The 14,352-nt window shown below is 45.8% G+C and overlaps 1 protein-coding gene across 6 annotated transcripts in view; it reads left to right on the top strand.

The window, feature by feature from the left end:
* The window catches only part of znf385c (zinc finger protein 385C), a 102,045-nt gene that overhangs the window by 73,570 nt on the left and 14,123 nt on the right, over positions 1-14,352 (top strand). For 5 of the 6 annotated variants that reach the window (XM_079891645.1, XM_079891641.1, XM_079891643.1 and 2 more), the window contains 2 exons: positions 1,214-1,324; positions 11,677-11,905. In XM_079891645.1, the coding sequence (XP_079747771.1) occupies positions 1,214-1,324; positions 11,677-11,905 (340 nt within the window). The remainder of the gene's footprint in view (positions 1-1,213; positions 1,325-11,676; positions 11,906-14,352) is intronic. The other variant, XM_079891642.1, reaches the window with a different exon arrangement.

The raw sequence follows: 14,352 nt of genomic DNA, 5'->3' as shown, positions 1-14,352 counted from the left end.
TCCCTCCAAGTGAAGAGGTGATGAGTTACAATAGGACCAAACTGAGATTTACACTGCATCAATGGAACCCCCGAATAAACATTTCAGTTTATAGGGATAAACTGTAGATATACCGATAATCACCGATATACGAGCATGAAAAGAGGTAGGGAGAAGAGACCAATTTTCCAAGACAGCAAATGTCCAGCTGAAGTTCACTATTGGTTAGAGGCTAAATGGCAAATGAGAAAGAGTCTTGCTTCCTCTGGGGAGTACAGCATTTTTGGTTCGCCTTGACTGAGAATGAAATTCAGCATTGCAGGATAAAGAAGGAAATTCTGGATGCCAGCTTCCCTTATTTCCCTCCGAATTGGTGCAAACGCACTTCTCAGCTGCAAGAAGATCGAGTTTCGAGCATCTGGACAGCTGACATGTGAGAGGCAAATTCACTCCGCATCGCTGTCAACTCAGTTTTAAGAATGTCCTCAAAGGTGCTACAGTGTTAGCCATTCTGTCAACCGTATCACTCGTTGCTGACAAAAAAGGGGCCAAATGTATGGAGCTCTTCTCAAGTGTGACTAGCTTCATGAGCACGTCACGTGACTTTGCTCTGCTCTTCTCGTCTTATTTGTCATCTCTTTATTGCATCTTTTGTCTTGATTCATCTGTTCATCTCATGTCATGTATTTTCTTCCTGTTTTGTGTGATCTGTTCTCATCTCATTTTATTTTTTACTGCTGATTTTGTCTTCCGCTCTGCTCATCATCCTCTCTTCCCTCATCTTTCTCATCTCATCTCCTTCATTCCTGCAGTAGTATCATGCTTATCTTCTGACCCTCTCCAGTACTCAGAGTCGACAATAGGCTTCATCAGACACACACACTCACTGACACACACACACACACACACACATTGACCTGGCAGCGTCCCAGCCGGTCAGGGATGACTGCGGATGAACAACGAGAACATTCTCGAGGCTCTAAAACAAATAGACGTGCGACCAGCTGCAGAGTCACTGTGATGTGGTGTATATTCCCAGGGCGAGGACAAGGAGTGTCAGGGGAAAGTCCCTCGTCCCTGGGCGTCAGGTTCAGGGTTGCTCCGAGGGCCGCTGGGATGGAAAGAATGTGTTTGAATGACCGGAGAGAGAGTCTGTTGATTGGAAGTAACTGATTTGTACAAATAATTATTTTTCGCAGTCCATTTTAACATCATTTTCTCACCCTTCCCTCAGATGGACCCCGTGCAGAAGGCCGTGATAAACCATACGTTTGGTGTTCCTCAGTCTCTGAAGAAAAAACAGGTCATCTCATGCAATATCTGCCACCTGCGCTTCAACTCCACGGTTAGTGTGTAGTGTGTGTGTGTTTTACCCTCCGCAGTTGTGATGACAGACAGTGAACATCACGCTGGACGGGTAAAAGCTGTTTCATACCTTACAGCATTTTTCCTTTGTTTTGTTCTTTTTCTCTTTCTTTCTTTCTTTCTTTCTTTCTAGAATTTTTTTTATCTCTCTTTGGTCTTCTCATTTTGTCTTTGATAATGTGAAACCATCACAGTCTCTTTAACATCTCTCTCTCTCTCTCTCTCTCTCTCTCTCTCTCTCTCTCTCTCTCTCTCTCTCTCTCTGTCTCTCTCTCTCTCACACACACACACACACACAGTTAAATGGTACTTCCATTGACTTCTATTGTATTATTATAATTACTGCAGACTAACTGTAACCAAATCCTATTAAGCAATATAAGGTGTTACTGTATATTGAATACAGTATACCACAGCCTTGAGTCTCTTATTGCTTATATAAAATTGGTACTACATAAAATCAAGGACAGGAATTTTCATTCTGATATTTGATTGAAATCATATCTTCATCAAAAATGAAAATTCTGTCATTATTTTCGGTCATGTTGTTCAAAAGTTGTATGATGTTATTTTTCCAAAATAATTTTTGAAGAATCTCTCTTTTTTCATACAACAAAATTTCATGGTGATCACAGCTGTCAAGCACCAAATAGCCCCATAAAAGTGTGTCATATGACTCTATATTTTGAGTCATATAAAAGCTTTGTGTGAAGAACTGACTAAAATGTAGGTCATTCACTGAAAATCTTCCCCTCTGCCACAGCTCTCAAATCTCATTCACATATGGTTGCAGCACACAAGAACCATTTTTAAATTTCAGAGGTTCAGATTAATATTGCACGATGACTAAAATTTCAGCCTGTTCCTCAAACAAAGCTATTGTTAGGAAAACTTGACATGTAATGTGTGTCATAAGAACTACTTTCATGGTTATTGTTTATACCTTTTTTTGACGAGAAAACAGCCCCTCATCTTTTCGTGTGTTCCACAGCAAACAAAAAATCATATGGGTTTAGATTATGTCTTTTTGTAAATGACTCAACAGTGTAGTGCAGCTTTAACTGCCTTTTTGTTTCTGGCAAGTCTAGTGCTGCGTTGGACAGCCATGTGTGAGAGGAGAGAAGATCCGTGCAGATGAGATGATGTGCATGAGAAATGAAAGCATTCTTATCTCCATTGCCAGATTCATGCTGCTTGTGTTGTCATAAACAATTATGTCCCACTCACTTATAGTGTCTGTCAGCCTTTGAGCGACACTTGATCGGTTTCAGGCTGGTTTGCAAGAATTGTGATGACCATATTTTCATTTTTGGGGGAACTGTTATGTCAGTGTTGCTCATGCAAGAGTGTCAGTGTTTTATTTATTTATATATGTATATAGCTAATGTGTAAAATTACTATTTAATATTTAGCATTCAAAACCTGTGATAAAGCTGAAAGACACTATGTTTTTTCCACACAATTTTACAATTGTGTAATGTAGTGTGGTTGGAATGTTATATTGACCAAATAGCTTCCAGGACACACACGGTCACATCCGCCAGTTTGAGTGCCTATAATTTCAGAGTAGTTTATGACACACACACACACACACACACACACACGTCTGGATCTTTGTGGGGACTCGCCATAGACGTAATGGTTTTTATACTGTACAAACTGTATATTCTCTCCCCTCACACACCCTAAACCTACCCATCACACAAAACTTTCTGCATTTTTATATATATATATATATAAAAAAAAACTCATTCTGTATGATTTAAAAGCTTGTTTCCTCATGGGGACCTCAATTTAGATCCCCACGGTGACACGAGTCCCCATGAGTCAGTGTGCATTCAGGTCCCCACTGGGATCGAAAAACAAGCACACACACACATTCCTGCTTTGTTGGGGGATTTCTGTGTGTCTATTTATGCAGCAGCAGCAGCATCTCTTTCATGCTCACAGCAGCGTGTCTGTGTATCTATTAGCAGTAGCAAGTTCATACTTTCTCTGCAGCAGCAATAATCAATCAGCAATAATATATATATATATATATATTGAATAGCAGAAAAAAATTTCCCCGTAAGTTTGCTAAATCTGAAAATAACAGTATTATTATTATATAGAATATTGAATGATATAGAAGAATAGAAGAGTATAAAATGATTACTGTTAATGTTCAACATTGGCTAATCACCAGTGTCTCTAAGAATCAAAACACTTTTTTTAATTGTAACATGTGGTTCACATAAGTATTTCATGAAAACGTGTAAACGTGCCATTTTAGTCCTAAAAATTGTGTATTTGTATGTTCCTGATGAGCTGTGGAAAAAATATAGATTAAGGAGGTCATTTTTGGTTCTGTTCTGTTGTTCAGTTTTCACTGCTATATGGGGCATTTTTAGCCCAGATATATTCTGAGAGAGAAACCCAACAGCGTTTGCTCAGTTAGACGTCTGAAACACTATCAGTTGCTCATTAGTTCCCTTTCAGTCGCTCACGTTCGACGTAACGTCGACGTGACGACGTAATTGGGATCACTTCAGGGAGCCCTATCAACTTCGAGTGTTTACAGAACGAGCCAATGAACGTTGGCGTGCGTGAATCGCGTCACGCGCCCCCGCCCCGCAGCGCGGGTATAAACAGGAAGCGGGCGCACGCACACATTATCTTTCACTTCGGAGCCGAGCTTTTGCTCTCACTTCCGAACTCTACAGGAAAAGACTGCCTTTGAGAACGAGAAGAGGACTCTCCTTGTGTTGGTGTGACGGCGTGATCAGTGGTGGCCGCGAGCATTGCAGCTCACAACTGCTGTTTTCACAGCACTATTGTTCTGTGTCTGTGTGTGTGTGTGTCGGTTCGGTGGGCGTTTCCCTGTGTGTTCATTCACACCGCGGCTACCCCTGGGTGCCTCAGCACTGAGAGAGTTATTTTTCTATTTTTTTGTTTTCACTAAAAGAGCAACACAAGCGTGACCCTGCGTCTTTTTCAAGATGTCATTCCGCTTGTGCGTTTCTGGATGCCGTCGTTCCCTGGCGCCAGCAGATGGCCACAGTAGTTGCCTCTCGTGTTTGGGCATTCAACACGCTGAGGCAGCTTTTGTGGATAGTTCATGTTCCCATTGCGGGAATATGACTATCTCAGCGCTTAGATCGAGACTCGCTTACCTCAAGGGAGGTGCAGTCCCCTCGCCTATGCCCCGATCTAGTGTTTATTCTGCCCCGCAGAATAGACCTACTTCAGTGCATGACCAGGGTGATCTGAGGATTACCGTGAGGGCTTCCCCTTCGAGTCAACCTCCACGGGCCCCTCACGCCTCACAAGCGCTGCTGCCATTGGAGTCCCTTAGCTAACGTCTTGGTCCTTCTCCGGAACGACCAACCGTTTCCTTTGGGGCTCCTCCTGACGACCAGATGTCAATCGCAGCATCGTAGGGGGAGCTTCAGTCCTCTGGAGATGACGACTCGGCTGCGTTACCCCCCTCGGGGCGTGTAGCGTTGTCCGAGACCGATCCAGAATGGGCGGCTATGCTTTCCCGGGCCGCCGAGAAGGTTGGGCTTGCATGGAACCCTCCACCACGTCCCGAACCTTCTCGGTTGGACAATTGGTTTCTCGGGGCGGGCCGTGCTGGTTCTCAGTGCGCCGCCCCGGTACCTTTCTTTCCGGAGGTGCATGAGGAGCTTTCTAGGACGTGGAAGGCACCCTATAGTGCCCGAAGCCGTCTTAGTGGCTCCTCCCCCCTCGCCACCCTCGACGGCGGGGCAGCTAAGGGGTATGTGGATATCCCCCCAGTGGAGCAGGCCGTCGCGATGCAACTGTGTCTGGCGTCCGCCTCCTCTTGGCGGGGTAAACCACGCCTCCCGTCCAAGGCCTGTAAGTTTTCGTCCGGTCTAATGGCGAAGGCTTACAAGGCCTGTGGACAGGCTGCTTCCGCCCTCCATGCCATGGCGCTCTTACAGGTCCACCAGGCCCAGGCGCTCATGGACATGAACGAGGGTGGTTCTGACCCAGAGCTCCTCCGGGAGCTCCGTGTGGCAACCGACCTCGCCCTCCGGGCGACGAAGGAAACCGCACGTTCAGTCGGTCAGGCGATGTCCACCTTGGTGGTCCAGGAGCGCCACCTTTGGCTCAACCTGGCGGATATGAGGGACACCGATAAATATCGGTTCCTGGATGCCCCTCTTTCCCAGGTTGGGTTGTTCGGCGACGCGGTCGAGAGCTTTGCCCAGCAGTTCTCGGCCGCACAGAAGCAGACGGAGGCCATCCGGCACATCCTGCCCCGGCGGACCGCTGCTGCTCCCACCCGTCCGCCGGCCGCAGACCCTCCGTCTACTCGCCGCCGAGGTCGGCCTTCTGCGGCGTCCTCCGCTCCCACTAAGCCCCAGCAGCAGCAACCATCCAGGCCTCAGCGTGGAGCAAGCCGTAGGAAGCCAACCCTGCCCGTCCAGGCCGCTGCCAAACCAGGAGGCAAGCGACGGTGCAAACAACCCTGAGACGGGCGGCCCAGAGGTGGATCAAGTTGCTCTTCAGGAGATGGCGAAGGCGCCACTCCTTCCCCCGGTGGAGGGCCGGGTGGAGAATCTTTTGTTTCCTTTTTTTTTTGTTCCCACATTTTCAAAAAAAGAGCAATTTCTGAAACCTCTGGGCCCCAAGAGGGTGCGCTTGGCAGTCGACGACGCCGCCATGCCTTGTCACTCCCGAGCCCCTCTTTCATCGCCAGCAGGCAGCAGTGGCTGTGTCCCGGACGCACTGACGCCTCCGCACACTCACTCTGCCCTTCGACGGAAGCAGGTATGTGCTGCACCACACAATCAGACCCCACTTCGGGCCGCTGTGCCGTCCGAGTCGGGTCCCTGCATTCCGCCGCGCTGCCCCACCCCGGGTACGTCTGTGGTGCCTTTGGTCCCGCTTGCTCGGTCTCTGGGAGCCTGGTTAATGCTTCCCAGCCCGTCTCGCTGGCTCATCCGTACCATCAGACTCGGCAATGCGATTCAGTTCGCCCGGCGTCCCCCTGCTTTCAAGGGCATTCTGTTCACCCGTGTTCTGGCGGACAATGAACCTGTGCTCAGGGCAGAGATCGCAGTCCTACTGGCGAAGGACGCGATCGAGCCGGTCCCTCCAGCCGATATGAAGACCGGCTTCTACAGTCCGTACTTCATTGTACCCAAGAAAGGTGGTGGGTTACGACCAATCTTGGACCTGCGCGTCCTGAACCGGTCCCTTCACAGGCTACCGTTCAAGATGCTTACACAGAAACGTATTTTCAAATGCATCCGTCCCCAAGATTGGTTTGCAGCGATCGACCTGACGGACGCGTACTTTCATGTCTCGATTCTCCCTCGACACAGACCGTTTCTTCGCTTTGCGTTCGAGGGGCGGGCACAAGTACAAGGTACAATCAGTACAAGGTCTTACCCTTCGGGCTGGCCCTGTCGCCCTGCGTCTTCACGAAAGTCGCGGAGGCGGCCATTGCTCCCATGTGCAAGTGTGGTGTTCGCATTCTCAACTACCTCAACGACTGGCTTATTCTGGCCCAGTCGAGAGAGCAGTTGTGCGAACACAGGGACATGGTGCTCAGTCACCTCAGCCACCTAGGGCTTCGGGTCAACTGGGAAAAGAGCAAACTCACCCCCGGGCAGAGGATCTTTTTTCTTGGTATGGAGTTGGACTCGATCAACATGACAGCGTGCCTCACCGAGGCCCGTGTCCAGTCAGTGTTGAACTGCGTGAGCATGCTCAGACACAGAACAGCGGCACCACTGAAACTTTTTCAGAGGCTCCTGGGGCATATGGTATCTGCAGCCGCGGTTACGCCGCTCAGATTGCTTCATATGAGGCCGCTCCAACACTGGCTCCACGATCGAGTCCCGAGATGGGCGTGGCAGAGCGGCTCGTGCCGGGTCCAAGTGACTCCGCACTGTCGCCAAACTCTCAGCTTGTGGTCGGACCCTTCGTTCCTGCGGGCAGGTGTTCCCCTGGAACAAGTGTCCAGGCACTCTGTGGTCTCCACGGATGCCTCTGCCACCGGCTGGGGGACCACGTACAACGGGCATGCAGCTTCAGGTCTGTGGACGGGGCCTCAACTGCATTGGCACATCAACTGCCTCGAGTTGTTAGCAGTACGTCTTGCGCTGAGCCGCTTCAAAACGCTGCTACTAGGCAAGCATGTACTGGTCCGTACGGACAGCACTGCGACCGTTGCGTACATCAACCGCCAAGGTGGTCTACGCTCCCGCCGCATGTCACAACTCGCCCACCATCTCCTCCTCTGGAGTCAGAAGCATCTGAGGTCGCTTTGTGCCGTTTACATTCCAGGCCTGCTCAACCGTGCAGCCGACGAGCTTTCACGGCAGCAGGTGCTACCGGGAGAATGGCGACTCCATCCCCAGGTGGTCCAGCTGATTTTCAGGTGCTTCGGGACCGCACAGGTAGATCTGTTTGCCGCCCCGGACACGTCTCACTGCCAGTTATTCTATTCCCTGACCGAGGCGACCCTCGGCACGGATGCTCTGGCACACAGCTGGCCCCGGGGCCTACGCAAGTATGCGTTTCCCCCAGTGAGCCTTCTTGCACAGACCTTGTGCAAAGTCAGGGAGGACGAGGAGCAGGTCTTGCTAGTTGGAGAAGGAGAACCCCCGATCTTGCTCGATCAGAGCCATGCTTTCCTTCCTGCAAGAAGGGCTGGAGCGAAGGCTGTCTCCCTCCACCCTTAAAGTGTATGTTGCTGCTATTGCCGCACATCACGATGCTGTTGATGGTAAGTCTTTGGGAAGGCACGACCTGATCGTCAGGTTCCTGAGGGGAGCGAGGAGACTGAATCCTCCTCGCCCACTCTCTATACCCTCTTGGGATTTGTCTCTGATCCTTTCGGCACTTCAGAGACCACCCTTTGAGCCTCTGCAATCAGCTGAGTTAAAAATCCTGTCCTGTAAGACAGTACTCCTGGTTGCATTGGCCTCTATCAAGAGGGTAGGGGACCTGCATGCATTTTCGGTCGACGAATCGTGCCTAGAATTCGGCCCGGATAACTCTCACGTGATCCTGAGACCCCGGCCCGGGTTGAAAGCCCACTCCACTAGGGGTGTCGCTTCTTCCTGGGCGCTGGCACACGGCGCCTCGCTGACAGACATCTGTAGAGCTATGGGCTGGGCGACACCTAACACGTTCGCTAGGTTTTATAGCCTACGTGTTGAGCCGGTTTCTTCCTGTGTGCTCGCTTCAATTAGCCGGTAACACCGAAGTTCCCGCTCTAGTGTCGGCTTGCTGCGCCACTCCCTTCCTAGGAATAGATACGTGCGCTTTTTGCTCCAGTCGAGTTCCCCAATTGGCGAACCCTGTGAGTTCCTCCGCACCCCTTCGGCAGTCGGACGTTGTGGAGAGTCCGACGCCAGGCCTAGTGCTCGTATGCTTGTGTAACTTGTGCTAGGCTGGGTTCCATATGTGGTGATTCCTGCGGCGATCCCATATGTGTATTCTTCCACGACCAGCTCCCTGCGGTGAGCCCGTGTCTTTCCCTCGGCAGACTCTGCTCTGCCGTCACTGTCGGTGTAGTCTCCCCCTTGGGGTGGAGCCACCCCAGTGACATTCCATATGTTGCACTGCCCCTTCGGCCAGTCCATATGTGTATTCTCCACATGTTACCTCCCTTCGGGCAGGATGTGGCTCCGCAGCGTCCTTTCCCCTGGAAAGGTATGCTTTCCCAGTGTTATCCAAGAGTTTCACTGTGTGGGGTATAATGGAACAGCAGTTGAACTCCCTCTACGCAGGTCTTCCGCCCCAGCAGTTGGGGGTCTGAGAGTCTTGCGTAGGGCGCTGGATGTGGCAGCAACTGTGGCGTTTTCCATGGAATCCCAATTACATCGTCACGTCGACGTTACATCGAACGTGAGCGACTGAAAGGGAACGTCTCGGTTACTAATGTAACCCTCGTTCCTTGAAGGAGGGAACGGGAGACGTAACGTCCCGTCGCCACCGTTGCTGACCACCGCTGCATGGCCGTCACAAATCTCGGCTCCTCAGCGATAAACAATGTGTGCGTGCGCCCGCTTCCTGTTTATACCCGCGCTGCAGGGCGGGGGCGCGTGACGCGATTCACGCACGCCAACGTTCATTGGCTCGTTCTGTAGACACTCGAAGTTGACAGGGCTCCCTGAAGTGATCCCAATTACGTCGTCACGTCAACGTTACGTCTCCCGTTCCCTCCTTCAGGGAACGAGGGTTACATTAGTAACCGAGACGTTTCCCACTGCTTGTGGTTCACCATACAACACTCCACCTCTCTGTCTTTCTCTGCTTTAGTTTCTCTGTTAGCCTGTCTGTCTGTTTCTTCTTGTCTCCTCTTTCTCTCTCTGTTTTGCCATTCTCTACAGATTTGATTTATTATACCTCACAGATCATTTTAATATGGTGATTTGCTGCTCAAGAAACATTTCTTATAACCAATGTTGAAAACAGTTGTGCGCCTTAATATTTCTGTGGATATTGTGAGACTTTTTTTCAGAATTTTTTGATGAATAAAAAAGTTCAAAAGAACAGCATTTATTTGAAAAATAAATCTTTTGTAACGTTCTGGCATGAAACTCTAGATGTTGCAGGCTAAGAGGTCCTTTTACTCACTTGTTCATAATCACATCGTTATCTATAGGGCACAGTTGATTGGTTCCTGCTGTGTCAGTAGCCAATGTGCTCGCTACTAAGCATTTGGCTTAGCATTATCCTTGCTGAATAAATGTATTCGTTTTGAAAAATCTTCCTGGCACCAAACTATATAACTACTGTATATAGGGGTGTGTATAAACATCCCGCCTCCTCATCTGTTCAAAGACAGTGTTGTCCCCCCCGTCCCCGGATGAGGGTCATCTGCTAAGTACTTAAGAGGATTTGAGCGGGTTGATTACTCCCTCTGGGCCCACAGACTCATTTCTGCTCTGATATTAGCCCGAGATTTGCTTGATGAACTGGGTGTCAGCTTTGATTTCCAATTTGAAAAACTTTAACCAACTGCTATTCCATTCACAATTTGAAATGTTATTTCTATGCTTTTTAAACAGTATTGGTGTCAAAAATCAAATCGATTTGTAAAATTATTCAGTATGCAATAAGGGAATCACAGCTCAGCATGTCAACTGCTCATGTTCACTTTAATTACATGCTGAATTATTACAGCACATTTCAGCAGGAATCTGGATTATAGCTCTAGATGATTGCTGAAGTCTAGAAACATTCACTCTTTAGCTTGAAGTGGTGTAGTGTTGAAACAGAATACTAGCCTACATGTGTGTGTGTGTGTGTGTGTGTGTGTGTGTGTGTGTGTGTCTTTAAATACATAACAATGCCTCTCACTATCTCTCACACTCATACACTACTTTATCAACAGTGTAATTATAGTGTATTCCATTTGACACCTGCATTTGTAATTCAGGCCTTCTGCTGGGCATTTACTCTTATCACCCTCATGCAGACTGTCTGTTCTCACTGTGTGTGTGTAGACACCCAATTATCTATAAACATGTTTATGTGTTTTTGTCCATATGCATGTGCTGCCATTTGGACCCACCTGCAATTTTTTATTATTCATTTTACATGTATTAATTTTGCAGACGCTTTTATCCAAAGCGACTTACAAATGAGGAATACAGCAAGTGATTCATCATGAAGAGGCAAACAAACACAAGAAGTGCTCAAAATACAAAGTTTCAGACATTGCTTAGAGCATCATAAGCTAGAATAGGGAGGGATTTAAGGAAAGTGAAAGTACAGAATAATGTTTTAACTCATCAGTGTATATCCGAGTGGATTGGCTTCTTGAACAAGAAAAAATGTGGGGCGGCACTTGATTTTGTCTGTCAGGAATTGAATGGACGGTTGCTATTGCTGTGATCTCATATGAGTGACAGGTTGTCCCGCCTTTTCGCCAGAAGAGATGACTTTGCAAGAGAGAGGGGAAGTTATTTTGATTAAACGTTCTGAGAGCACATGAATTAAAAAATAATAATGATACACGGATAAATCATTTATAATAAATACTGCAACATTCCATTAAAACATTCATGGTGACTTTAACAAATCAAAAATGTTTTGCTTTTAGCCATAATATCAGTTCTGCACACTTTGGACTTCTCTCAGCCAACTTTTTGATGTGCATCCTTTGATGTTTTTAAGTTCTCATGTATGCTTAGCTCCAAATTAATCAAATTTTAGAATAATTCGTTTCATATCTAATTAAATGTTAGTGTTGTAAGGAAATTCAAATGTAGTGGTAGACTGGTAGTGTGTATGCCTGCATGTTTCTGTAAATGTGAGAGGTTTTGCAGTCCTTTTACTCTCTCTCTATCTGTCTTTCTCTAGAATCAGGCTGAGGCTCATTATAAAGGCCATAAACATGCTCGTAAGCTGAAGGCATTAGAGGCTCAGAAGAACAAACAGCAGAGACGACAACTCGACAACGCTCATCACAACCGAGACAGAGACAGAGAGAAGGAGAGAGAGAGGGACAGGGAGAGAGACGGCAACAGAGCAAAAATGAGCGCTCCGGATCCTCTTCCTGCTCTGCTGGATGACACCGCCATGGAGGGAAGTAAGTGAACTCACTGACAATTAGCTATGTGAGTGGGCATTTTCATTACTGCATAAAAACGTGCCCTGATGCGTTAATAAAATGTGTTACAGGAAGCATTTAACTTCTGTGATTAGATATCTTTCAGAGTGTGTAGAGAATCTTAAAATATTGTTGGATGGGACTTGGGGTGATTATTATAGGCTGCATGTGTCTGCGTATAATATTTTAAACGTCCATGAGAAAGCACTGCAGGCTTATTTGTAATTTATTGGAAAACATGAGTAAATAAATTATATTTATATTACCATTCAAAAGTTTGGGAGCAGTGAGTGTTTTTCTCACACAGTCTGCATGTATTTGATCAAAAATACAGTAAAAACAATAATATTGTGAAATATTACAATCCTAAACAAGTGACAAATGTTTTGTATTTAAATATATTTTGAAGTGTAGTTTATTCCTGTGATGGCAAAGCTGAATTTTCAGCATCATTACTCCAGTCTTCAGTGTCACATGATTCTTCAGAAATCATTCTATTTCAATGATTTTATGCTAAAGAAACATTTCTTATTATTATCAGTGTTGAAAATTGTATGAAAATTGTTCTTGTATGTTAAATAAAATAAATTGCATTTTTTTTAATATAATATTATATATTAAGATATTGATTAACAGTCGTTAAAAGACTTGTTGAAAAAGCCCAAATAAAATGCAGAGAGTGAAAATCTGGGCTAGATTTATAATAAGTGTTATTGTGAGACTAAGTGTCTGGAGAAATTTTGACTTTTGTCATTTTATTTTAATATGCGTTTTAGAAAAACCATGCATTAGCTTGCCTGTATCAAAAAATGCTGGGTTGTTTAACCCAATTTTGGGTTAAATATGGACAAACCCAGCCGTTGGGTTAATTTTTTTATTTACATTTTTAACCCAATGTTTGGGTTTGTCCATATTTGACCCAAAATTGGGTTAAAACAACCCAGCATTTTTTAGAGCGTACACTCTAAAAACTGCTGGGTTGTGTTAACCCAATTTTGGGTCAAATATGGTCTCACCCAACGTTGGGTTAAAAAATGCAATTTAAAAATGGACAAATTGCATTTTGGACAAAATCAAAAATGGACAAAAATGCAATTTAAAAATGGACAAATTGCATTGGTTACATTAAAAATGTAAACCAACGGCTGGGTTTGTCCATTTTTAAATTGAATTTTTAACCCAACGTTGGGTGAGACCATATTTGACCCAAAATTGGGTTAACACAACCCAGCAGTTTTTAGAGTGTAGTTCCTTCATTGCTGTGAATATCCTCCAGTCCTGCTCTTCATGATCTATCCTGTGGATTGAGGGGATTTCATGTCTTACTAAAGGACTTGCCTCATCTCTTGTCATGAGGAAGTACTGTGACAGAGAGCAGAACAACAAGCCGACAGAGAGCTTTGAGCTATCCCTCTCCAATAATCTCTACCTTTTCATCCCTTTTAAAGTTTTTCTCCTTCTCCTCTGCCCAAACTCTATAGAATATGATTTGAAAAGCAAACCGAATATGGGCCCAAGGGATACGATAAAGAAAAAGAGAGAGAGTTTGAAACCACATCTTTCTGCAACAAGACCGTGAGTGTGGGAAAATCAAGCGAAAGAGAGAGAGAGAAAGCACATGAAAGTGGAGGGCAAAAAGATAGAGAGCAAGAACACCAAGCTCATCAAATCACATTTTAATATTCGGCCCCATTCATGGCAACAACGGTGAGAGGGTGCGTACAATCAGAGAGGAAGAAAAATGGAGAGTAGATGAGAGAGAACAGAGAGAGCGAGAGAGAGAGTTTAAAAGAGCTACAGAGATGGAAAATGAGAAGATTAGCCGTTGCATTTTTGTCTAAGAGCCTTTGTGTTTGGATTAGCTCTCATGCACATGCCAACACACTCCTCATACTAGCAATGAGCATGAAATACATATTTCTAAAATGTACTGGCTGGGCTAGTTTGTCTAATCTGTCGTAAAAGAAATATATTCAGGTTCACCTGTCCTCAAACTGAGCCTTTTTAAGGGTGTAATTAAAGGCACACTTATAGCGTTGCAAAACAGAATGCATTGGTCTCAAGATGTGTTTTTTTAATAAGTTGAACAACTGTTAACTTGACACCGTGTCTTAAAAATGCATGTGGAGGGACACTGTTAGCATGCTAGTTAACCCTATAATGCCATTGTATTATATTTGTTATGTGGCTTTTTTTAAGGCTTCTACATCAATACCTCCTTTTGTATAAAATACTACATGTCTTCTGCCCCCTGGTGGATAATCTATGATCTTCAGAAAGTAAAAAACGTGGCCCAAATTTATATGGCCCAAAAGATTATCACGATAACATTTTTCATATCGGTTGATATCGATAATTATCACGATAAATGTCAAATCTTTATTTCTTTCAAGTTTAAAGATATATTTTTGCTCCTAAGTGAAAGT

The sequence above is a fragment of the Squalius cephalus genome (genome assembly GCF_949319135.1).
Source record: "Squalius cephalus genome assembly, chromosome: 1".
NCBI classification, from domain to species: domain Eukaryota; kingdom Metazoa; phylum Chordata; class Actinopteri; order Cypriniformes; family Leuciscidae; genus Squalius; species Squalius cephalus.
The sequence above is the reverse complement of the archived record's forward strand: the minus strand, read 5'-3'. Positions and strand labels throughout refer to the sequence as shown.